Source organism: Ambystoma mexicanum, chromosome 10 (assembly GCF_040938575.1).
Source record: "Ambystoma mexicanum isolate Mex_15411 chromosome 10, UKY_AmexF1_1, whole genome shotgun sequence".
Taxonomy (NCBI): domain Eukaryota; kingdom Metazoa; phylum Chordata; class Amphibia; order Caudata; family Ambystomatidae; genus Ambystoma; species Ambystoma mexicanum.
Window position 1 is genome coordinate 801,673,170 of NC_090932.1, and position 27,101 is coordinate 801,700,270.

Consider the following 27,101-nt stretch of genomic DNA (forward strand, 5'->3'; position numbering starts at 1 on the left):
GTTTGCACCTTTCTCATGCGAACGATTTGCCTGCTGTAATTTCAGCCACAGGCAAATTACTCTGATTCTTATTGAATTATGTATATATATCTTGAACCTTATTTTTATATAAAGAACTGTGTTAGCACATAGTGTGTGGACATTCCTTTGTGGGGGTTTGGGGACTCAATGTACTTAAGAACCAGCCTGCATCACCTCCTGAGAGGTTAAGCCTTGGTTGCTCATCCATTGCTACAGCATAGAGAACCTTGACTGGTGTGCTCTGTGTCACTACCCTACCATATAGAAGACAGGAGTATAGATACCCCCTCCAGTCTTTACATCGACATGCACCGGGAAGGGGAAAGGTATCATTGGCTGTGAAACTGCTACAAAAAAAAGTATTAGTAGTCATTTGGTACCAAGGTCCCTGGGGTAACTAGAAAAAAAGACAGTGGAATTATGAAGAAAAAGGGTCCCAACCACAGCTCTGGTGAAGTAGATCAGCTCCCGTCGACGTGGAAAAGAGGACCGAGGTGTGGCACCGGAGGGCGAAGTCAGGGGAGCGCATGCTCCTGGGCCCACGCCCCCATGTGCATACATTTAGAGGGGTATAGACATGTTTCTGGTGAAAATGGTTCAGTTTCCGGTCCCTAGCAAGGGACGCCCATGCAGTATGGAGGAAAGGGGACGAGACATACGAGTAATCAGAAGGATAGTGGGGTGGTGGGAAGAGAACATAAGTGGTATCCAGTATAGGTAAGAACGTGTGTGTAAGATGAGAGAGTGACACCGAGTTGATGAAGGTACCATACCTAACTCCCTAGAACACTAAGCGGGTGTAGGTCGGGGAAGTTGAAATAGACAGGCACGGCCCTAGCACCAATTACCCAAGGACACCCTTAGTACTGAGAACTACACAAAAGTCCCTAGCTTAAGTTGATTGTAAAGATCTAATAAACAACCTCAGACTTAACATTAGAGTCAGTGTGGTTATTTGTGGCATACCGCCCCTGTCACAATTAATAAAATGTTTAAACAGTAATGGAATGACAAAACTATTCATCCAATCAGGTTCGCCTGACATTGCCAAGTCAGGTGGAGGCAAAACCTCATAGGCCTAATGCTTGGTTATGGTTCAGTATTCCTCCACTTAATGTGCCTTGCCTGGAACTGTCATGTCAAGGTCAAGCAAAATCTGATTAAAGAATGCTTAACAGAAAGGTACTAGCAATCAAAATTGCTATAGCCTGATACAAATATGTTTGCCATCTTTCAGCCAAAACTAAAAATGATTTAAGAGGTAGAAAAGGACACAAATTACTATGAAGTGCTGCATGGAACAAACCTACTCCCGGTAGACTTTGAGCACTTTTTTTGTTTTGCTTGGGTCATGAGGAAGTCTAATCGACATTAAGTGTTTTTCCTGCCAACTTCTTAAGCTCGTTATTATACATGAAGCCATTGTTTTGTAGTAATGTTATTCCAAGTGAGTTTTTGAATTTATTTAAACCCATATGTATTTAACAGCATGAATGCAGACATAGATTTGCACCTGTAGGAGAACACAATCTATAGAAACAACACTTAAAATAATATGCAGAGAAAAATCACATGTGACCTCTGAAATTGCTGGTAAAAATCTTTAATTGTTTAATGTAAAACTTTATATTTACACCCAATACAAAAATGTTCAATAGTATTGCAAATAAAACATTTCATGATAGCTTAAAATCGTTAATGATTTTGCTTTACTTACAAAACTAGAATAGGTTTTCTCAAAACAGAAACGTGCGTAACTAAACCATTCCTACTCTTATTACTGCAATTTAAGTTTCTGTGATAATTAAATATATATACACGTACGTGTTTACAGGTGTACAATGTGTGTATGATTAAATGTAAATACAACTGAACTTTGTCAGCATATTTCTGGTCATAAAATAGAATATTGTACAGGTAATGTCAGTGCATTAGCATTCACTTTACAGCACATGTATTGATGCCTAGAAGAATGAAACCAGTGTAATGGGTATAGAAAATTAACGTTTGAATAGGAACAATAATGTATAAATATATGTATTTACATATTCATACACACACACACATGGCTCAGACCCTTAGCGTACTGAAGATAAGCTACTTCTGACGGAAGGTGTTGTTGATATATGTTCCCTCTCTTTTGAAAGTTCCATCTCGATTTTAGCCTTGATTTTGTCCCATTCCACCTCAACCTGCAAATTTAAACAACCCCTGTTAGACTTTCAAATATTACTAAAGCAAACAAGCGTGTAAAGAGAAAAAAACCCACCTTTCTTATAAATTGGTAAAGGTTACATCAGCACACAGATGAAACATATAATATCTAGTATATAACACCAAAATAGATAAAATGTAAAGTCGCTGAATTGTAAACAAATCATTTCACATTACACCATCATTTTTATAACAAGACCGTAAACTTTTCTATTTTTGTTACCATTTCTACAGACTTGTCATTGGTAACAAAAGAGGGGAGGGAAACAATAAGTGATCATGGAAAAGCTAAATATTTATTTTAAAAAACATGAGGCACATTTTTGTCAATGGCTAATGTGGGGAGTCATCACATTTTCCTTAAAAATAATCCAGACCTTAGTAATGTGGACAACCAGCATCCATGGCCTTCAATGTGAATCTATTAAAACATACTTTCACAATGTTTCCCCAGTGATGAGGATAACCAATTTGAAATATCGACTAATAGCAGAGGTCAATAAGAGTAAAGAACCAAAGCATTGCTTACATGAGTTTTAGTTGGAGAAGTGTGTCCATTGCTATCCAAAGCCAGCCCCAGGTAATGCCCATTGTACACAGAGTGAAGGTACACATTGGCCTTGCTAATACCAGAGGCTGCTCTAGGCTGGGCCCACTGAGTGGTGGGACATACATTTCTGCCACCAGAGCCATTTGCACTGTCAAATTTGCATTCTCCGTGCGTGTTTAAGGCACGTATCAGCAAATCCACTAAGATGCAACTCTGCCCTCACAATACTGGTGCCACCCGTCAGTCTCCCTTTTGCGTGTCAGCTCTGATGCCAACTAAGTACATTTTATTGGGAGTGAAAGGAGAGTTGTATGGAAGGAAGGGGACTATGGATTAGGAGTACAGTAGTTGATACAGGGAGTAACTTTTATTTACTTCTATTTCCCATCCCCTTTACTTCACACTGGTTTGGTGACTGCACAGCAAGAAAACAACCAGGAGGAGGAATCTCAACTAACCCAGGAGAAGAAATTCTTCAAAATTGCCTACTTAAAGCCAGCATCCGAACAGAAACAAGGTGTTAAACCTTCAAGCTTCACTCTGCTGCACTGCACTTTTTCTCATTGTTATGGGGAAACATACTATTTCCCAAGGCTGGCAGTACTGGGAAACTATGTTTCCCTTTTCTTTGTACATGTTATCTATTTTTTTGGTAACTTTTATCATTGCACAATGCATTTTACAATGCAGTGCAATGGAGTTTCTTTTGTATGACCCTAGACTACAATCTAAGGGATTTTCTGGTTACTTTAGATGTGCCTATGGACAAACTGGTTACAGCAGTTACCTTTTAATGATTTTTACAGTATTTTTTGTTAGCCTTACCATGTTTAAAACATTTAGCCACTAACAGTGGCTAGTGTCCCAACATGGCTGTGACGCAGGTTTTTTGTTTGTTCCTTGGCCATCCTGTCCTGTTACCTTCTTCCTGCCTTGACAGGTCAGGAAATCCCTTTTATGGTTATGCAATGCCCGGGAAAGGCATGCTTTTCGCGTGCTAGTGCAGGGCCATGTGTTGGTCCCAATCCACAAACTGGTTTCTGTATGTCTAGAGTGTATGCATGAGTTTCACAATCAGTGGTCTTGATTGGACCACTGCTGATGTGTGTGTATGTATGTGTGGGGCATATATTCCATTGGATGGGCTGAGTGTATGTCTCACCTGAGTTTCTGACTAAGAAAAGTAGTCTTGCAGCCATGATACATGATATGGCATGGCATTTGTAACGTGCCTACACACGTGTTTCAAGTCGTGACATGGCAAGGAAGGGAGGACAGAGACGAACAAGTTACTTCTTACCTTGTAACGTTCTTTCGACGGGATGTTCCTCCGACGTATTCCTCATCTTAGATATCTCCTTCCAGCTCTGCTGGCCTCGGAAAATGTTTTCTCTCTCTAGAGGGCGCTGTACGTCGACGTCCTCCGAGTCGATGTCCCTCGACAGCCGCCGTATCGACGTCATCCTGCCTATAAAGGCCGCGCGCAGCGTCCGTTGCTCAGTTCCGTTTTGTAGCCCACAATAATACTTTCTGGACTAAACTAATCACCCTGAAGGAGCGTAAGCTGCAACAACAAGGGAAGTAGAACTGCGGGGATGGATGGGAGGGTCGATGAGGAATACGTCGGAGGAACATCCCGTTGAAAGAACGTTACAAGGTAAGAAGTAACTTGTTCTTCGAAGGGATTGTGTCCTCCGATGTATTCCTCATCTTAGATAGGCTCCCATAGCAGTATTCTATTACTGGAGGAGGGAGTACTGACTTCACGCTGTCTTCTATTGATGAATAGAATGCAGTACAGCCCTTCCAAACCTAGTCTCTTGACTGGAGGAGGAATCCAAATTGTAAAAACGTGTAAAGGTATGGACAGACGACCATGTAGCGGCCGCACAGATGTCTTTAACCGGCACGCCTCTTTTGAGGGCCAAAAAAGCTGCAATACCTCTGGTCGAATGAGCCCTAAGGTTTTGAGGGGGCTCTTTCCCTGCCAGTTTATAACATTCCAGAATGGCTAGAATGATCCATCTGGAAATGGTCTGCTTAGTTATTGGTAACCCCAGCTTGTGACCTGCGTAACCTACAAACAGCTGGTCTGCCTGTCTTATCCTGGCTAGTCTACTGATGTAAAAACTTAAAGCCCTCCTAGGGTCTAGCCTGTGTAACCTCTCTTCCTCTTTCCCCGGGTGAGGAGGAGGATAGAAAGATGGTAGGATAATCTTCTGAGTGATATGGAATTCAGAAACCACCTTTGGGAGGAAATTAGGCTTCACCTGCAGGACAACTTTGTCTTTGTGAAAGATAGTGTGAGGGGTTTATAAGAAAGAGCTTGTAATTCGCTCACCCTTCTAGCAGATGTAAGTGCTATTAATAAAACAGTTTTAAGGGTAAGGAATCTTAACGAACAAGAATGGAGAGGTTCGAAAGGTGTGCCCATCAGGAAAGTTAGTACTAAGTTTAAATCCCATAGGGGAACTTGGAATGGTCTTGGGTGATAAACATTGGTTAACCCCTTTAGAAACTGAATTACCAAGGGTAATTTGAAATAGGATGGTTCTTCCGCAGTACGCTTAAAGATGGATAGCGCTGCGAGATAGCCCTTAATGGTGCCAACTTAAAGGCCTGAATTTGCCAAATATAGTAGGAAGGACAAAACCATTGGTGTACCACATGAAAAAGGGTCGATATTCTGTTCTCTAAACCAGCTGCAAAATCTGTTCCAAAGGCAGCGGTATAAAGACTTTGTTGCTGGCCTCCTTGCCGAAAGCAACACCTCCATAACATCATCAGGGAGGTCCCAATCCTTGTACCTCAGCCTTTCAGAAGCCAAGCATGAAGGTTGAGGGTTTTGATGTCTGGATGGAGATCCTGACCTCCCTTCTGTGAGAGTAGGTTCTCTCTGAGTGGAAGTCGAATTGGAGGGCAGATGGACAAGTCTCGAAGGTCCGGGTACCACGTTCTCCTGGCCCAATCCGGGGCAATTAGGATCATGGTTCTCCGGAATCTTCTCAACCTCCTGATCATTTGAGGAATGACAGGGACCGGTGGGAACGCGTACAGAAGCGGAAACTCCCAGTCCACTATGAACGCGTCTCCCAGAGCTCCTCTCAGGGGATATTCCCTTGAGCAGAACAGGTCGCATTTCCTGTTTAGGCTGGTGGTGAACAGATCTACCTGAGGGGTTCCCCAAAGGGCGAAGATCTCTTGAAGGACTTCCTGAGTTAGTTCCCACTCGTGGGAGACTGTGCCCTGCCTGCTCAGAGCGTCCGTTGTCAAGTTCTTCTCTCCGGCTAGGTGAACTGCCGATAGAGAGATTCCTTCTTGGATTGCCCAAAACCAGAGCTGCATAGCCTCTCTGCACAGGGGTAGTGATCCTACGCCTCCTCTTTTGTTGAGGTAATGCATGGCCACCGTGTTGTCCATCATTATCAGGACGTTCTTCCCTTGTACAGCTGGCAGGAACGCCTTCAGCGCAAGTCTGATGGCTCTCAGCTCTAACAGGTTGATATGTAGTCTGGACTCCGATGGAGACCAACGACCGCTGATGGTCAAGTCGTTGGCGTGGGCTCCCCACCCCGTGAGTGAGGCATCCGTGACTACTGTTATCTCCGGCCAGGGTTGCCAAAACTGTTCTCCTTTCAGAATGTTCTCCTGACAGGCCCACCACTGAAGGTCTCGAGCTACTCTGTCGGGAACTTGAAGAAGATCTGTCATTCTCCCTGAGAATTGAGACCACTGAGTCCTCAGTGCCCACTGGAGGGATCTCATTCTCAAGCGAGCCTCTGGCACTAGGAAAATGCAGGAAGCCATGAGGCCTAGCAACCTCAAAAAGTCGAAGGCTGGGAGACGTTGGGCATGTTGGAACTTGGTGACCATCTGTAGAATATCTTGAGCCCTCACCTCTGGTGGCGAGGCTTTTCCCAGGGAAGTGTCCAGGATCGCTCCTATGAACTGGAGTCTCTGCGATGGTATCATTTGTGACTTCTTTAAATTGAGGGAGAAGCCCAGTCTGTGAAGGAAGTGGCACATGTGATTTAGCTGGATCTGAGCTTGTTCCGAAGAAAGAGCCCTGATCAACCAATCGTCCAGGTAGGGGTAGATGTGAATACCTTCCCTCCTTAGACTTGCAGCCACTACCGACATTAACTTGGTGAAGACCCTCGGGGCGGAGGTCAGCCCAAATGGCAGCACTCGAAATTGATAGTGAGAGTTGCCAATTGCGAACCTCAGGTATTTCCTGTGTTTGAGATGGATAGGCACATGGAAATAAGCGTCCTGAAGGTCCAGAGATACCAACCAGTCCTGGAACTGAAGGGCCTGGAGGATCTGAGAAAGAGTGACCATCTTGAATTTGTCTTTTCTGAGGAATTTGTTCAACTCTCGCAAGTCCAAGATGGGTCTCAGTCCTCCGTCTTTCTTTGGAATGAGAAAGTAAGGGGAGTACCAGCCCTTGTTCCTCTCCGCTACAGGTACCGGTTCTATGGCACCTTTCTCTAGCAGGTCCAAAATTTCCTGCAAGAGGAGCGGATCTGGAGCTTTCTGAGAGCTGATCCCCGGTGGATGACTCTGAGGTATACGTAGGAAAGGCAGGCAGTAACCTTGGGCAACTGTTTCCAATGCCCAAGCATCTGACGTGATAGCCTGCCATACCGCCAGATGTTGAGTCAACCTGCCTCCTACAGGTGTCCTGTGAGGGAAGTCCTCAGAGTGGTTTTGGGGCGGCTGATGCAGATGCGGATGGTAAAGAGGCACCTGCTGTTGCTGCGGCTTTTGAATATCTACCCCGTCCACCTCGGGTAGTTCTTCTTTGTCCCCTTTGAACCGGTCGTCCTCTACCTCTTCCGAATGCGGAGTAGAAGCGAAAGGACTTGCCCCTCGCAGAGGTTCCTGTGGGACGAAAAGGAGTCTGACGGATTGCAGCTCCTAGGGATTTAGCTGCTGCTTTTGAAGTTTGCAGTTTCTCTAAATTGTCATCCGCCTTTTTCCCGAACAAAGAAGAGCCATCGAATGGCATGTTCAAGAGTCTGGCTTGCACATCTGGGGCAAAACTAGACTTTCTCAACCAAGCGACACTTTGGTTGATGTACTTGCCGCCATTGCTCTGCTGATACTGTCAGCCGAGTCAATGCCCGTCTGGAGGGATTCGCACGTAGCGTCTTTACCGTCCTGTATAATATTCAGGAACGCATCCCTTTCTTCTCCCTCCGGGATGCAGTCAGCCGCTGTAGAAGCACACTCCCAAAGTGTATGGCTGAACCTAGCAAGGGTGCAAGTAGCATTCACAGATTTTAACGCCATGCTACATGCTGAAAAGACTTTCTTTGCCATAGCATCATATTTTTTATCGTCCCTGTCCTGTGGGACGGTAGGATAAGCCGTCTTGACATCGGTAGAGGATGCTGCCTGTACCACCAGACTTTCTGGGGATGGGTGTTTAGACAAAAACTCCGGGTCTGTAGAAGATACCCTGTACTTTGTAGACAGTTTTTTATTTACTGCTGGTACGACATCTGGGGTTTCCCAGTTTGTCATGATCTTCCTCTGAAGAGCTTTATGAAAAGGCACCACAGGATCCTCCTGTGGGCCTTTGTCAAGAATATCCGCGAGGTCATCTTGTTGGAAAGCTTGTGAAGGTGCAGACCACCCCATGAACTCTGTGATCCTGGCCATTAAGGCTCTATAGGGGGTTTCAGCATGCTCCCCTGGGTCTGGCCTAGCAAACTCCACCTCAGGGGAAGTGTCTAATCCACTTGCCTCATGTAAGGAATCATGAAGATCCTTTAACCTGCGTTCTTCAGAGGAAAATTCCTCTCTAATTGGGGTTACAGGTCCCTGCAACTCAAATGTGTCTTCCTGTTCAGACAATTCACCCTCTTCCAAGATTGAGGACATAGTTCTCAATTGTTCTGAACTCAAAGGGAGTAAATCCCATTTCCAAGGCAGAGGGTGCCGAACTTGTCATTATCGGCCTTGAAAACGTCGATGTCGACGGCTTCGAACGTGGTGTCGAAAACAAAGGCAGAGGCCTCGAAGACCTCGACAGAATTGGAATTCTACTCGACAATCTCGAAGCCATCGACGTCGAGGACCTGGGGATAATCACTGGGTGTGTCGTAACCGTGACTTTTCTTGGCGTCGACGCCGGTGTCGAAGCTGGTGTCGAGTCGACAGACCCGTGTGTCGAAGGTCCCTTCGACAACGGCATCGACGGAACCCTCGTCGACGGCGTCGACGGAACGTTCGAGGAAGGTTTGGAGGTCATAGTCCTACTCGAGGGTTCGAGACGCGCTCGAGAGGTTTCCTTCGCCGGGTACTGCGACTCGCGGCGTTTTTGACCTTCGGGTCTTTCGACCAGAGTATCGCTCTCGGCAGTCTTCGAGGGGGTCAAGGCCGCTTTCTCGAAGACTATCATATTTTTGCGGAATTCCTCCCATTCAGCCTGGAAACTATGTTTCGTGGGGCAAGGGATTCTTTTTGGCGAAACAGAGGAAGAGGAAGACGGAGAAGGGGATCTTCGACGTCTCCTCTTCGAGTGCTTCGATCTCGAGGAGTGATGGGACCCACTCCGAGACCTGGAGCGCGAATGGTGACGAGGAGACGAGTGTCTCGACTTCGTCGACGAAGAAGAAGCTTTAAAAGTCTTACCTTTCTCCAGCTTCCCCCTATGCTCCTTCAGGACCTTAGCTGTCATGGACATACAGTCCTCGCATTCCGAACAATGGTGTTCAGCTCCCAAACACCACATACAAACTCTGTGAGGGTCAGTCAGCGACATCTTTTTCCCACAATCTCGGCATTTTTTGAAGCCGGATAGAGGAGTTGTCAATTCCGACGAGGAAGCCATCGAGTACGGATCGAATAACTCCAGGTAACTAGGTATTAATCCGACAAGAACTGAGCAACGGTATTCCGAGGCACTGAGTAAGCGCGGAAAAACGGAACTGAGCAACGGACGCTGCGCGCGGCCTTTATAGGCAGGATGACGTCGACGTCGATACGGCGGCTGTCGAGGGACATCGACTCGGAGGACGTCGACGCGCAGCGCTCTCTAGAGAGAGAAAAAAATTTCCGAGGCCAGTAGAGCTGCAAGGAGATATCTAAGATGAGGAATACGTCGGAGGACACAATCCCTTCGAAAATGATATTACTTGGCCAAGTGACACTGAGATTGCGCAAGTTCAGGGGATGGGGAGGGGAAAAGTGCCAGGGGAAAGTGGAGGGGCAGTGCTGTAAATGGGATCAAAACAATAACAAGAAGTGCGGCCAGCAAGTGGCAGGTGCAAGAGTAAGTGCAGACAGCAGGTGTCCAAAAGTGCAGGTAGGGGGAGTGTAGGGTTACAGATACAGACCCAAGTGCAAGGGTTCCCGGGAGGCAGTGCGGGTGTGCAACTGGGCGGGCAGGGACCTGGGTTCGAAATCAGAGGGTAGCCAGGTGACCATTGCAGTATTAGACAGGAAATCAGCAGGGGAGAGGAAGAGAGAAGGTAGAAACAAAGAGGAAGGTCTTAGGGCAGGTAGGCTGTTCCAGAGGGAGGCCCCAGACGAAGAAAGAGATCTACTGCCAACTCGTTGCTTGGAGAAGCGACTGACCCTGAGGGAGTTGGAGGTGGAGGAGTGAAGAGATTGAGTAGGAAGGTATTTACGAAGAACGAGTTGGAGGTATTGAGGACCCAGGCCCCAGAAGGCCTCGTGGACAATGCAGAGGGTCTTGAACTTAATCCTTGCAGCCACAGGGAGCCAATGCAGAGATGTCAGTGCTGGAGAGATATGATCCCTGGGCTTGAGGCCAAGGACAAGTCTTGCAGTCCTGTTCTGGATGAGTTGCAGAGGGCGGAGAGTAGAAGCAGGCAGATTTAGAAATAGGCTGTTGAAGTAGTCCAGCCTAGGGAGAACCAGAGCTCTAGAGACAGTGAGCTTCTGGGGGAAGGAGAGGAAAGGAATACCACCTCTGAGGAGGTGCAGTTGGTAGTTTGAATTCTTAGAGACGTCAGAGATGTGAGAAGAAAAGGAGAGTGTGGAGTCAAAGATGACCCTGAGGTTCTTAGCCCCACAGGTGGGAGCAGGAAGAGTGCCAAGGGAGGCCGACCAGAGAGTGACAGAAAAGGAGGGTGCAGGTGTGCCGATGAGGAGAATCTCTGTCTTACTAGCATTAAGGCAGAGATCGTTGGCGGCACACCACTCCTGGATAGAAGACAGACCGTCAGAGATGAGAGAAGGAGAAGAGGTGGCAGAGGGGAGCCTGAAAACGAGCAGAGTGTCATCCACTTAGCAATGAAAGTTGGAGCAGAGAGAGCAGCAATGCGGTGGGCGAGAGGTGCCAGGTATTGGTTGAACAGATAGGGAGAGAAGCTAGACCACTGGGGAACACCACAGGTAGAGAGTAAGATAGAGGAAAGGAAGGACCCAAGTTAGACCTTGGAGGGTTGATTAGAGAGGAATGAGGTCAGCCAGGCCAGGGCCTGATTGGTGATACCCAGGTTATCACAGACACGATTGAGCAGGATGGCATGGTTGACCATGTCAAAGGCAGAAGAGAGATCGAGTAAGAGGGGAGATTATAATTAAGGATAGAGAGCAGGTCTTCACGGATGTTCAGGAGAGCAGTTTCCGTGCTTCTGGCTGCTCTGAAGCCAGACTGATGGTCATGGAGACAACCAACATATTCAGTGTGAAGATTAAGCTGGGAGATGGCCAGCTTTTCCAGGAGTTTGCCCAGGAAAGGAGTGATGGAGATCGGGCAATAGTAGCCGGGCACGAGGGGTCGGCTTAGGGTTTCTAGAGAAGAGGGTGCACAAAAGAGTGCTTCAGGGGGGAAGGGATGACTCCAGTGGCAAAGCAGTTGTTGCAGAAGTCAGCCAGGACAGGAGCCAGGGTGCAATGTGGTCCTTGATGGTTTTGGAAGAACGGGGAAGAACCTGTTTTTATGATACTTTAATAGATCTGACTTGTCTAGAAACCTAGTCAGGGGAGAACAGAGGAAAGGAAGAGAAAGAGGGAGGAGAGGTGGCCACAGAGGGGCCGGAAGTAGAGGAGAGAGTAGAGGGAGGAGGAGGAGAGGACGAGAGGGTGGACTGGATGTCCTGGGTTTTAGAGATGAAATGAGAAGCCAGGGCTGTGCAGAGGGCCTGGGAGGGGACAGGAGAGGTAGAGAATGCAGCAGGATTGGCCAGCTCCTTGCAGATTTGAAAGAGTTCGGCTGAGTTGCTAGCTGCCGCAGAGACGCAGGCTTGGATGTGGGCTCTCTTCTTAGTGCGGACAGAGAGCCGGTATTGCCTTTGGAGCAGGCAGCATGCCAGTTTGTCAGAGGATGCGCAAGAAGCTAGCCATTTCATTTCAGCCACCCTGCACTTGCATTTAAGGGTGACAAGGTCAGAGTCATTCGAGGAGTTGCACTTGGCTTTGGGCTTCAAGCGGATCCTCATGACAGGGGCAAGAACATCAAAAATATCCGATATAGAAGAGTGGAGGGTCTGTGTCAGGATGTGTGTCAGCCAGAGGAGCAGGAGGGGGAGAGAATGTGGTGGCGAAAGCCTCAACTGACACACGCTTCATGGGTGGGATGACCGAGAAGGTAGGTGGCAGTGCTGGAGTTGGCTTGGCCTGAAGAGTAGAGAGGGAGAGATGGGAGGAAAGGAGAAAGTGATCACTCCAGGAGAGAGGAGTGGTGAGGGGGATAGAGAGAGGGAGGTCTGAGTAGATCGGAACATCCAGATTGTGCCCTGCAGAGTGAGTCAGGCCAGAGGGGAGAATAGAAAGAGAGAGTCGCAGAGGTGGCAAAAGAGTCCAGAGGAGGGACAGGAAGCATCCAGGTGGATGTTAAAGTCTCCAAGAAGGAGGAGTTGAGTGGTTGAGTCCAGGAGGGAGGAGGAGAGGACCGCCCACTCAGAGAGGTGATCTGTCCAGGGGGCCGATAGTAAACCAGTAAGAGAGTGGCCAGGAGAGAGCGAGAGCCTGCGGGCAAGGCATTCGAAAGAGGAGTAGTACTACATAGGAATGACGGAGGCAGGAATCCACCCTGAGAAAAATCAAGGCTATACTCCCTTCGGAACGGTTGGTTCTGGGCACGGAGAGGATCTTGTAGCCATCAGGGAGGAGAGTGTCAAAGCTTGTGACAGAGCTGGCCATGAACCATTTCTTGGTGAGACCGAGGACATTGAGATCAAGTTCTTCCAGGAGGCGGTAGATGTCAGAGAAGTGTTTGACAGCTAAGCAAGAGTTGAAAGTGGCAATATGGAGAAGGTTGCCAACCTTGAAAGACTTCTGGGTAGGGGGACATGCCCCAGAGATCCTGGAGAAATCCTGCGAGGAGCCAAGCATCTTGTGCAGCTGTAAGACGTTGGAAGACTAGAGGGCCCGTCCTAAGGAGACCAGGTCACCAACTTTTGCTGCAGTCCTGGTGGATCCCTGTCTGGCTGGTGATCTTTTGAAGTGTTAGGCAGAATCATGTGCAGTGCCCTCAGGGATCACTACACACAATTAAGACTACAAGTGGTAATACAAGTTCACCTTTGGTACAATCCTGTACTATACTGTTAAAGTGGTAGCAGTAGCAGAGCAGCCAGACTTATCTCAAGAGTAAATGAGCAGTAGTAGAGATTACACAAAGGACCACACTTACTGTGAATCAAGCAAACACTGGCTCAAGGTTTCAGGTAAATAATATACATACATTTATTTTTAAACCATCTGTTATAAAACACTTAACTTCTATAAATTCAAAACCACACTTAAAATACACTACACACAGAGGGCGCTAGAGGCCCGAACAAGATGGCTACTCCCTTGTGAGCACCCACACGGCCCTCCAAAATCCTGATTAATCCTGCTTCTCCCAGTGGAATACTGCTTTACAATAGCAGCAGACGTAGCCATAAATGCTCTAGGTGCCCAGCAGTAGAAAATTGGCGGCTCCTGAGGCTTTACACAGCCAAAATCCTGTTCAGTGCGCCCCGGCGACCCCTGATAGAGAGAGGGGCCTGCAGACCTGCCACCACCCATCCGCCTCCGCCGGATATACCGGTGTGACGCCAGCGGCTGCCACTGATACAGCGACGGACCATCGTGTAGAGGAGAGCTGGGACGGCCCCGATCGGCCCCTGGAGGTTCGGGAGCACCCAGAAGTCGCTGCTGGCCGCTGGCAAAGCCGGCCTGTGAAGACGCGGTCTGGCCGCGAGAGGAACATCGGCATCGGCCCGGATTTGCAGGCCCGGATCCCTGAAGCCCTGCGGCGCTGCTTGGCTCGCAGAGATCGGGGCTGGCCGAAGACCTCGCTGCCCCTCCTGCTTGAGTGTGATATGCCGCCACCTGTGAGAGCCCCCCGGTGGTGTGGTGGATGCCTGGATGTGGCGCTGAGCCCAGGCCTCCACGCGGCCGAGCGCCGCTAGCCTGGCGGTGCTTCGGCCCTGCGACGGCCCTCAACAGCTGCAGACGCCGAGCCTGAGGGAGAGAGGATGGCGGGCCCCCTGCGCCCGCGCCCGCACCGCATGTCTCCTGCTGGCTAGAGTCTCGCGCTGACAGATCGGAGGAAAGCAAAGCTCCCGAGTCGCCGAGCGAGAGGAACAGCGCACTCGGGTACAGCGCCTGCAGCGGGGCAGGGGACTAGTCAGGCACTTCAGAGGCACTGATCATCAGAGCCCAGGGGGAAGACCATCTGGACATTAGGGCTGAAGGGCCAGGCTCGCACAGGTAATCCACTCCCTCACAAACCACCGCGGGGAGCACTGCCTCCGTTGTAAGAGGGCTGTAGAAGGCAAGACCTGCATATACCACTCCTAGCACCACTTCTTCAAGACACCACGCCACTCTCCTACCACTGTCTTCAAGTTAAAAAGCAAAACAGTAAAACTGTTCTCGTACTAGAACAAACCACACCAGTAACCAGAGGTGCTGACACCACCCCAACCCATCGGGCACTTGCTGGATCTCATGCTTAGAACCACGAGACTTGTACCGCGCTGGTACACCAGGCAACATCGCAATCCTGCAATCTCCCCAGCGGCACACACCCCCCTTCAAACGACACAGTTTCCTGGAACCAGCAGCCTACACCAATATCCTGGCTCCCCAGCAGGACATACCAACAGAAAAACGCCTGCACTGACCATTAGATCCCGGGGGGGGTGGGGTCCATCTGGACACTAGGGCCGAAGGGCCAAGCTCGCACGGGTAATCTACTCTCTCACGGACCGCCGCAGGGAGCATTGCCTCCGCGGTAGGAAGGCGGTAGCAGGCAGGACCTGCATATACCACTCCTAGCACCACTTCTTCGAGACACCTCGCCGCTCTCCAACCACTGTCTTCAAGCTAAAAAGCAAATCAGTAAAACTGAACTCTTAGTAGTTCAAGCCACACCAGTAACTAGAGGTGCTGACACAACCCTAACTCACTGGGCACTTGCTGGATCTCGCGCTTAGAACCACGAAACGTGCACTGTGCAGCTACACCAGGCAACATCGCAATCCTGCAAACTCCCCAGCGGCGCACCTCCCCCTTCAAACGACACGGTTTCCAGGAACCAGCAGCCTACACCAACATCCTGGCTCTCCAGCAAGACGAATCAACAGAAAAAAGCCTGCACTGTCCACACAAACCCACAATTGGGAAATCCGACAAGTCGCAGCGCAAATTGAACTTCGATGGGGGCGCCTCGTCTAAAACACCTAGACACATCAGTGAACCTGATTCCCCACCGCCGTTGCCCAGCCAAGCAGAGTGTGAGTCCCATGCGCTTGACATCAGAGCGCTACTCCTCGAATTGAAAAGTGGAATCAGTAACCTTGACAGTAAACTGCACGACCTCTCATCCAACGTGGACCAAGTGCAACATAGGCTGGACAATCATAGCGAGCGCTTGGACGAGGCAGAGCAACAAATATCCAACCTTGATGATGGAATGGTGTCCCTGACTACCAGCTTGTCGTCCCTCGAAGCCCAGATAAAAACGGCCAATGCACGCAATGAAGACCTTGAAGGGCGCTCTAGGAGGAACAATATCAGGATAGTTGGGGTAAGGGAGAAACAACTCCAAGGCAAAATGGAGGACCACGTTGAGGAGATGTGCAGGTCCCTCTTCGGCCCAGAGGCACTCTTGCAACTATTTGTCGTAGAAAGGGCTCACAGAATACCGGCAGCAAAACCCATCGTCGGAGCACCACCAAGACCAATAATAGCAAAACTTCTCTTATAACTATAAGGATAGAGACGCGATCCTTCGAATGGCCAGGGAGGAAGGAGTACTACAACACGGTGTTGATACGGTCCACTTCTATCCTGATTCCTCACCAGCCGTCCAAGCCCAAAGAAGGTCCTTCACCAACATTAAACTAAGACACCGATCCAATCAAATCCCATATTCGATGTCGTTTCCTGCTCGCCTAAGAATACAACACCAGGGCAGGACCCAGTTTTTCCTGACCCCCAAAGAGGCGAACCTTTACCTAGATCAAGCTGGTTGTGGCCCACCTGTGAATAATCAACCTCGTACACAGAGAACGAGCTCAACGAAATCCACCATAGGTAATAACTGGAAACTGAACACCACATTAAGCGAAAGGATATTCCACCAGATAACACTAGATGGGCCTGAACACCCCACGGCCGTGTAACTTGGGAAGATCCCAGCGCCCCTAGCACAGCAATGTTTAAATTTACTAGTTCCACGTTACAAAGTTGGGACATAACGACAAGCAAGTTGGGGGTTGCTCGTGAGAACTGGGAGGGAGATTCATCACGGTTGGGGGTTAACAAGTTTCACCAAGTTCAAGGCCACCCACATGCGCCACCCACAAGAAGGCCATGCTTCAACTCGCACCCCCTTGCCATGCTGCGCCGCCCCCGCATCATATTGGTGAACCGCCAAAAACAGTTGGCGCAAAGAAACCAAAAGCCATCATCTTCACCGTAGCTACGTGGAATATCAAAGGAGGAAATCAGCTGGCCAAAGTGAGAAAAATGACTCAATACCTACGCCGACACAAGGTCGATCTGGCTCTTATCCAGGAAACCCACTTGAGTCTGGCCACTGAACGCCCCTGGGCGAAAGAATGGGGTTGCCACCATTACTTCACATCATTCTCGTTGTATGCCAGGGGGGTGGCTATCCTCGTCAGCAAAGCAACAAACTTCAGACTAATCTCAGAAAAAAAAGACACGGAAGGCAGGTTGCTGCTAATACGAGATATTACTCTGGTAAACTCATATGCGCTAAACACCAACAGCCACAACAACTTCCAATGGGTAATGACCCAACTAAGCTCAACAGGGCACTCCATGATCATATGGGGTGGAGACCTCAACACAACTCTCAACCCTGCTAAAGACAAGTTGCACAACTTGACTATTGCCCCATCCAAAGCAAGAATGCAAATTAAAGTAATATGCAGCGCTTACCACCTTGTCGATATCTGGAGACTCAAACACCCCGACACCAGATATTATACCTTGCACTCTTGGTGCATAAAACCAGCTCGAGAATAGATTACCTCCTAGTGTCTGCACATAGCCGCCTACAATGGGGAGAGTGCCACATCCACCCACAAGTACTATCAGATCATTCCATGGTGTCCCTAGAGTGCACCACCTTGTATGCTGTCAAGGCTGCCCCACAATGGAGATTCAAACCCAGAGCACTACAGGACGCCGTCTTCGCAGAAGAACTCCGATCTGAAATAACATCCTTTTTAAACATCAATCAAGTGTCAGTGTCCTCAGGCGGGACACTGTGGGAGACCTTGAAGTGCTTCATCAGGGGAGTCTGTATGGCAAAGGAATGCGGAATCCTAAAACTAATAAGAAGTGAACTAAACGCTACCGAAATTCGTCTCAAAGAACTTGAGAGCTCTCTTCTGACAGACAACAACCCACGGGTCCTCGCAGAGTTCAAAAAAGAACTGGAGATCTTCAGGAACACAGCCGAAAGAGAGGTGAAATTCTTGGACCGACACCACAAAGTCCATCCATATGGTGAGGGGCAACAACCCGGAGCCCTCCTTGCGAGACTTATAGCAGCCGACAGAAAACCCACGTCAATAGAAGCAGTAACCGATCACTCAGGTAACACCATCCATTCCGCAATCAACATCATCGAAGCATTCTGCAGGTATTATCAAGATCTGTATGACTCAAATTATTCCATAAGCCCGCCCGAGCTAGCGCAGTACCTAAACACAGTGGAACACTTCTGGGTTGACTCGGAGCCCAGAGAACTCTTGAACGCCCCCATCACCATCGACGAGATCCTCGACGACATCAAAGAGCTACTCCACACGAAAGCACCCGGGCCAGACGGCCTGTCCAGCGAATTCTATAAATCTTACGGGGACCTCCTCACCCCGCTACTCCTGCAAGTGTACGATGAAGCTCTGGCCAACGACCAACTGCCGCCAACACTATACATGGGCAACATCATACTCCTGCATAAACCAGGTAAAGACCCAACCCAATGCTGTTTATACTGACCCATATCATTGACAAATCTTGATAATAAAATCTACGCAAACATTTTAACAAAGAGACTACTTCCCCTCATGCCCGCCATGGTACTGGCCGATCAAGCAGGCTTCATTCCTGGAAGGTACACCTCCTATGGGTTAAGAAGAATGTTCGGAGCTATAGAAGCACTCGACCCAGAGAGCCAAGCGGTTGCGCTATTGCTGGACGCCGAAAAGGCATTTGATTCGGTCGAGTGGCCCTTTCTCTTCATGGTTCTGGAAAGGATGGGACTGGGTAGACGCTTCATCTACCTGATCTCACTGCTCTACAAAAAAACAACATCCAACATCCTTCTAGGAGGTCTGCGCTCAGCTGATATATACCTAAAAAGAGGGGCCAGAAGGGTTGTCCGCTCTCTGCACTGTTATTCGCACTTGTAATGGAACCCCTGGCATCTGACCTGCGCCTGCACCAGCTCCACAGAGGCCTCTCATTCGACTCCCACAAGATAATCATTTCCCTGTATGCAGACGATGTGGCCCTGTTCCTCCGGAACGCTGACGAGAACTTGGGACCCATGATGAGGGCGGTAATCCAATTTCGGCCGTTTCTCAAGCCTAAGAATTAACAATAGTAAATCAGTCATTCTCCCACTCACCGCCGCCACCGTTGAATTCACGGACGACTTTGGCTTTAGATTGCAACACTTAGGTGTGAGGTACCTTGGCATCTACATGTCCAGACTGAAAGAGGACATCATACGCGACAAATACGAGGTTACATTGGTCTCCATTCAAACTAAGATTGACAGGTGGAGGTCGCTACCGCCGACCCTCTGGGGCAGAGTATCCTTGGTAAAAATGATTATCCTGCCAAAACCTTTTCACTTATTTACGAATATCCCTCTGCTGCTTCTGCAGTGCATTAAAAGCATGGTCTTCGATCTCATCTGGGCTGGTAAAATAGCCAGGGTCGCATATACCACACTCACTCTACCAACGCGGCAGGGTGGTCTGGCCCTCCCAGATCTGGAGCATTACTATTGGGCTGCAATTCCTGAGCCACTGGTATGCATCACAGTTTATAAGGCCCCATGTCCAAATTGAAAGGGTGCTCGCGACTCCACACCTGCTCCGTGCCATAATCTTCGGCCAATTTTCAGCCAGCCAACAATCAATGAACCCTGTCGCTACCACATACTCAATTTGGCAGAAGATCACCAAAAAAATGACGTCAAAACCAGATACTCTCCGCTTCTCCCAATTAAGCACATCCCAGGAATCCCTGTCATGTCCGAGAAAGTATTCTTACTATGGACAGCAAAACTCCAGTTAAATTCCATGCATGATCTGTTCCATGAGGGAACCTTCCTGACTTTGCAATAAGCACGCGAAAGGGGAGGCAACAATGCCCTCGATACCTTCATTTACCTAAGACTACGACACTCGATACAGCGGCAATCCCAACCTTTCCGGAACAACCACCTGAATGGCCGCTGTTGCATAACACCATCCAAGCCCAGGTGGAGGGGCACCTGGTGTCAAATATCTACAAAGCTCTCCTCAGCGATCTGAACCCACCCTGCTCGAAAGCAAAAAAAACATGGGAAAACACACTGGGCAACAGAATCCCAGAAGAGGAATGGACCTACATACTCAAACTCACGCAAAAGGTCACAATAAACCCAAGATTTAAGCTGATTCACTTCAACTTCCTCCACCAAACATATCATACTCCCAAACGGCTTCATGCTCAAAGAGAGACTATATTGGCAGAATGTTGGAGATGTGGAGAGTCGGAATCAGACTTCCTTCACCTCGCATGGTCCTGTCCCCCTGTAGCCACCTTCTGGAACGCAATCTTTGAGTAAATATCAGCAATAATAGGAACGGACCTTGATATGGACCCAAAGATGGCAATAATAGGCCTGACCCAATCTTTGCTGAACGCAGTCAGGAAGCTGACAGACCTATTGCTAATCCTGGCTCGTAGGAGAGTCGCATGCACCTTGGGAAAAGGGCCCCCCACCAAGCTCCCGACTATGGCTTAAAGACATCACATACTGCCAGGACGTAGAGACACACTTCATCAGGACTCTACTGCTTCATTCACGCCCCCCTGATATCTGGGGGCCATACATTGCTTTCCTGCTGTCAACAACAGATGCCTCAGATTCGCAACCACCATCTCCATCGCAGCGTCCTGTCGTTAGCGTGCCACACAAAGCAACAGCCACTGAAGCAGCGTTAGGCAGATAACTGTTTTGGTCTAAAGACTTTGCTATCCCAAAGGGCAAGAAGAGGAGGCGGGGGGAGGGAGCGGGCCTCAAGATACAGTCAGCACATGGCCTCACTGTTTGTTATGTTGAAAATGCTAATAAAGAAAGTTTAAATAAAATATATATACACTACACACAATCAATTCCACTTGTTCCAGTGAATTCAAGGTAAGTACATTAGGATTTGACAGACCAGTGTTGCGATACTAACGCGTACCCGCGGATAGAAATGCTCACAAAGTTAAAACACAAAATGTCCACAGTACTTTATTCCGTTGGAGAAAAGCTGGTGCCACGGCAGTTGTTCCTGGTAGTTCCTGCAGACTCATGGTTCCTGCGGCTTCAGTCATGGGGACAAGAAGAACGACGCCTGGAGCGATCTGCACTACCCAGGGATGAGGCCAGCAGCAGCGAAAAGAACAACGATGAATAAAAAGTGTGCTCCTTTAAATCAGGAGAGGGCTCTTCTGATGGCAATCCGGACCACTACATCACAGCAGTGATTTCGACCCAGGAGAGGATCTCTGACTGAAGAAAAGAAGAGCTGGTTGATCCCACCAGGACCAAGGGAAGAAGACTCCGGACTGGATTGTTTCTTGTCGTTGAAGGGAAGATAGCTCAGGACTGCAGCAGGGCTTCACCAGGAGTCGGGGTTGCAGCAGCCGTCTTCTTCTCCGCTTCTCTTCGGTTCCTTGCAGTTCCAGTGGCGACTCTGACTTCTAGACCAAGAGCCCTACCTTTTATGCCAAAATCCCCCATTCACACAGCCTGGCTGTCAATAACTCAGGAGGGGGGTTGTCCAGCCCGGACTACCACCTTAGCCAATCAATACAAAGTGCGACTCGGGTCTCCAAGGAGACCATGTGCAGGAGGTGACTGCACCCCTCCCTCACATTCAGCCCACCTAGACACCCAGACGCCAAAGGAGGGCTTCTGGTCAGAAGCTCACCAAAGGTCTGTGAACAAAGCATGCAAACCTGGTTTGCTGTGCAAAGAAAAACCCAAGAAGGATGTTAACAAAAAGAAATGGCGATTAAACCCAACCGGAGCTGAAATAAAAAGTATTTGGGCTAGCGGGTTTAAAGTTCGGGGCTACTAAAATAGCCTAAAACAATAACATGTTATGTAATATAATCGCGGTAGGAAAACTAGGGTAGATACCACTGCCACCAGCCAAGTCTTAATGTTAAGGAAGCAAAACAATGCTCCAAGAGGTACAGATAAAAAGGGCTAAGGATTAACCCCTTCCAATACTCCATGTAAGATGGGGTGTACTGGATCTGTGGTTAGATGACTATGTAAAGTTAATGGCAACTTTACCCTTTTCTGGGGGACAGTAGTCAGCCCCAGAAATGGAGTCGGTGGGAAGTCTAAAAGACAACCCTGTGTCACTGCACTGAAGGTGCTGTGTAACCCACAAAGGAGTGGGGCTACTGAAGTGGTGTACTCCAGAGTCCACAATCACAAAAACAGATGAAATACACATGGCAAAACACAGCTAAGAGTGGGGAAAAGCTCACACTCCTACCAAGTGGGAAAAATAAACTCCAAAAATCCAGCAAAGCTGCTGGGGGACTCACTAGGTAAGGGAAATTAGCCATAGAATGAGAATTCTCCCAAACACTCGCCCCCCCACAGACTAAGGGACGGGAGGATTTAATCGACTCCTGGATATCCCATGACTTCCCACAGTTGGGACGCGATTCAAGGAAGCTAGCTGGTCTCTGCATGGTATTGGCTGTACGCTGCATCTTATTGAACTGGTTCAGCCTAGAATGCCCACATATGCACAGTGGCTCAGGACAGTCACATGGGCGCACGATACAGAGGAGGCCTGGGGTATATTGCAACATCCGCACTTGAGACCGAGAGACATTTGGCGAAAAGTTTGTGCTTATATGTCCGCAATGACTTCGAATTCAGACACTGAACGCTCTACCCCCACCCTCTCACCCAACCAGTGCCTTCCTGTGAATTGTGACTCTCAGACCCCGTAGCCGGGACTTCACCCATGCCCCACTCCCCTCGTAATGTAACCGAAATGCCAGCACTGTACTGTACAGTATGCATTGTGTAAAGGTGTATTTTGTTGATTACGTTGTGATCATCTCTGTTCTTCCGTGTGTTGTCAAGTCAAATAAATAAAGGTTTATAAATAAATCCACTCCTGGATGGATCTCATACCTCTAGTCGGTTATAATAATCCTAGAAAGACCATCAGCATTTTGGTGGTGACTTCCTGCTCTGTGCACAATGGAAAAATCAAACCCTTGCAGGCAGATTGACCATCTGAGCAACTTGGGGTTTTCCCCTTTCATTTGCATCAGTCATCTCAAGGGTTGGTCGTCAGTCTGAATAATGAAGGTAGAACCAAACAAGTATGGCCTAAACCTCTTCAGTGACCACACAATAGCAAAACATTCATGTTCTATTGTTGCCCACCTTGTCTCAGGATCCTTTAACTTCCTGCTGATGAAACAAAGGGGGTGTTCCCTACCTTTCTCATCCAGGTGACTAAGGACTGCAATTATACCTTCATATGAAGCATCAGTTTGTAAAATGAAGGGTTGGTGATAGTCAGGAGCTCTTAGGACTGGAGCTTGACAAAGGGCTTTCTTTAGACCTTCAAAGGCTTGATTGCACTCCTCATTCCACCAGACCTTTTTAGGAAATTTGGGAGAGGAGATGACATTCAAAGGAGAAGCTTTGGTCCCATAGTTCTCAATGAAGTTGCTGTAATACCCAGTGAGACCTAGGAAGGCTCTCACTTGGGTTTGAGTAGTAGGGGTGGCCCAGTTTTGTACAGCTTGTACTTTGCTAGGCAACAGCCTTATTTCACCTCCTCCTATCTCATGTCCAAGGTAGACCACTGTACTCTGACCAATTTAACATTTGCTTGCCTTAATGGTCAGATGGGTCTGTTCTAGAGCCTGCAATACATATCCTAGGTGATCAATATGTTTTTTCCATGTAGGGCTGAACACTGCAATGTCATCCAAGTATGCCATGCAGAAGTCCTCCATCCCATTCAGAACTTGATTGACCATCCTCTGAAATGCAGCAGGTGCATTCTTTAATCCAAAAGGCATTACCTTTAATTGGTAGATGCCAGCTGGGGTGGAGAATACAGTTTTCTCCTTTGCATGGTCTGTCAGGGCTATTTGCCAATAGCCTGACGTTAGGTCAAATGTACTGAGATACTTGGCTGCACCAAGTTTGTCCACCAGCTCATCTGTCCTAGGCAAAAGATGGGCATCAGGCTTAGTGATTGCATTTGGAGCTCTATAGTCCACGCATAATCTCAACTCCTTAGATCCTGCCTTTGGTACAAGCACAACTGGGCTAGACCATGGGCTAGTAGAGGGCTCTATAACCCCGAGATCCAGCATCTTGTTGACCTCATTCCTTATATGGGTTCTTACATTGTTTGACATTCTGCACCCCCTGCTTTTGACAGGCAGACAGTCACCAGTGAGAATATTAAGCCTGGTGAAAGTGAGAACAGGGAGGTAAACTGATTTAACAGTAACTTGCACCCATCCTGCTGGTCAGATGTGAGACTGAAGGAACAAGTTACTTACCTGTAACTATTGTTCTCCAGCATGGGTCTGGCATGGATTCACATGCTCATGAATATTCCCCGTCGTCAGGCCGGGAAGCCTCGGTATAGAAAAAAATCAGTATCAGTTTCGTTTCTGATCTGTCTTTCTTAGTAGTAACCAATCACTGGTCTCTGGGTCATACTGCCCCCAGCCAATGACTGCCCTCTCCCTAAGCCCCGCCTCCGGCAGCCATCCTCAGATTTGGTGGCACGTAAAGTGGCAGTATGACTGAAGAGCCGCAGAGGGGTAGGCGGGAGGGTTCGCATGTGAATCCATGCCAGACCCATGCTGGAGAACAACAGTTACAGGTAAGTAACTTGTTCCTTCTCCAGCATGGGGTCTGGCATGGATTCACATGCTCATGAATAAGAGAATACATAGCAGTACACACATGCACAACCACCGGAGGTGGCAACAGGCTCAACATTAAGCAATACAACAACTCAACATTAAGCATCTCTTACCTCCTCACCAGGCTCACCTTAAGCAAACAGGTTGTGCAGCACTGCTTGGCCGACCCTGGACTCCTCCCTGGATTCCCGATCGACGCAGTAGAATCTTGTGAAGGTGTGCGTCGACCTCCACGTCGCAGCCCTGCAGATGTCCAGCAGGGGCACACCAGACAGGAATGCCGTGGTAGCAGCGATCGCTCTGGTCGAATGGGCTCTTGGACGGCCAGGCAGCGGTCGGTTTGCCAACCGGTGACAGTGCATGATGCAGCCGGAGAGCCATCTGGAAATGGAAGTCTTCAAGAGAGCCTTCCCTTGATTCACAGTCCCAAAGTTCACAAACAGGTGTGATGTCTTCCGAAAACTCTTTGTGCGGTCCACGTAAAACTTCAGCGCTCTAGCTACGTCCAGCGAGTGCAGAGTCCTTTCAGCCGGCGACGAAGGAGACGGGAAGAAAACTGGCAACACCAAGGGTTCGTTGAGGTGGAAGTCCGATGGCACCTTGGGCATGAAGGAGGGGTGCGTCCTCAGCACCACCATTGTGTCGTGAAACGTCAAGTATGGCGGCTTGCAAGATAGGGCCTGGATCTCTCCCACTCGTCGTGCGGAGGTGAGGGCCACGAGAAACGCTGTCTTCCATGACAGAAACGTCAACGGTGCCGAATGCATAGGCTCAAATGGGGGCCCCATGAGCCTGGTCAGCACCACGCTGAGCTCCCACGCCGGGGCAGGGACCTTCACCGGCGGAAATGACCGGAACATTCCTTTCATAAATTCCTTCACCAGTCGATGAGATCTGTAGTTCTGACGTATCGTGAGATGGTGGCCAGATGTATCTTGATGGAAGCGTGAGCTAGTCCAGCCTTGGCCAATGACAGTAGGTACAGCAATACTTGGGGGGCCGTAATCCGCAGAGGGTTAATCTTCTGTGCACGGCACCAGACAGAGAACCTCTTCCATTTATGTCCGTATCACTTGAGAGTTGAGGACGCCCTGGCCTTTGCAAGAACCTCTCTGCAGTCGGCCGGAATTTCGTACCCTCCAAACTCTAGTGCTGCAGGAGCCAGGCCTGCAAGTTCAGCGACTCCGGGTTGTGGTGAAGAATGGCACCTCCTTCTCCGGAGAGAAGGTCTGCGTCCGTCGGCAGCTTGACTGGTGTGGAGGCCGATAAGTCCAGAAGGTCCGGGAACCAGATCTGTCTCGGCCACGCCGGTGCGACGAGGATCATCCTGCACCGGGACCTCTTGAGCTGGTTGATGAGCCGGAGCAGCAACGGCAGCGGAGGGAACGCATAAAGAAATAGGCCGTCCCAGGGGAACGAGAAAGCATTGCCCATGCTCCTCGGCTGGGGGAACCTGCTGGAGAACCTCCGGCACTTGGAATTTGTCGCCGTCGCGAAGAGATCGATTTGGGGTTCGCCCCATCGTCGGAAGAGTCGATCCACTTGATCCTGGCGTACTTCCCACTCGTGGCACGAGCGCAGCGCTCTGCTGAGTGAGTCGGCGATCATGTTTTTTATTCCTGCCAGATGAAGAGGCACCAGAAACATCCCTTGGGCGACGGCCCAATGCCACAGATAATGGGCTTCCTTGGATAGGGCCGGGGATCTGGTTCCGACTGCTTCCGGATGTAGAACATCGTGGTGGTGTTGTCGGTGAAGATCCTCACCACCTTGCCATTGAGAGACGGAAGAAAGGAACTGAGGGCCCAGAAAACTGCACGGAGCTCCAAGATGTTGATGTGGAGTGACTTCTCCTCCGAGAGCCAAAAGCCTCTCGCGTGAAGATCTCCGGAGTGCGCTCCCCAACCTTCAAGGGAGGAGTCCGTCGTTACCGTCACCTGGTGAGCTGGGGTCTGACAGTCGGTGCCCGCCGACAGATGAGAGCGGGTACCCCACCACCGGATCGCCAGACGGAATGTCTCGTTGAGAGGGATCCTGTCCTCGAAGCTGCCCGTCGACTGGACCCAGCGGCCGTCAAAGAACTCTTGTAAGGGGCGCATCCAAAGCCTGCAAAGGCGCACCAGATAAATGCAGGAGGACATCATCCCGAGGAGGGACTTGATAGATCTTACCCTGGCCATGTCCGTGGCAAGCAGACACTGCACCTTGCCCAGAATGGTCCTGGTCCTTTCCTCCGATGGCGAGGCCAGCCGCGCCACTGTGTCGAGCTTGGCTCCAGAAACAGGGCGACTTGCGACAGAACCAGGTGGGATTTTGGGAAGTTGATGGAGAATCCCAGGTCTGTGAGCAGCTGGACGGTCTTCGCAGTGTGCTCCACGGCGAGCTCCCTTGTCCTTGCCCGGATGAACCAGTCGTCCAGGTAGGGGTAGATGTGGATCCCCTGTAGGCGCAGCCACTCCGCCACTGATGCAAGGCACTTGGTGAAACCCCTGGGTGCTGACTTCAATCCGAACGGGAGGGCCTTGAACTGGTAGTGCCGCCCTTGGACCACGAACCTGAGGGACTTTCGGTGTCTTTTTAGAATGAGGATGTGGAAGTATGCATCCTCCAAGTCAAACGACGACAGGAAATCGCCCTCTTCCAGCTGTCCCAGCACGTG

The 27,101-nt window shown here is 49.3% G+C and overlaps 1 protein-coding gene across 1 annotated transcript in view; it reads right to left on the minus strand.

The window, feature by feature from the left end:
• Nucleotides 1-1,608: 1,608 nt before the first annotated feature.
• Nucleotides 1,609-27,101, minus strand: part of IFT80 (intraflagellar transport 80) — a 1,621,792-nt gene continuing 1,596,299 nt past the window's right edge. The window contains exon 20 of the mRNA XM_069618463.1: nucleotides 1,609-2,213. Coding sequence (XP_069474564.1) covers nucleotides 2,100-2,213 — 114 coding nt within the window. The 3' untranslated portion in view covers nucleotides 1,609-2,099. The remainder of the gene's footprint in view (nucleotides 2,214-27,101) is intronic.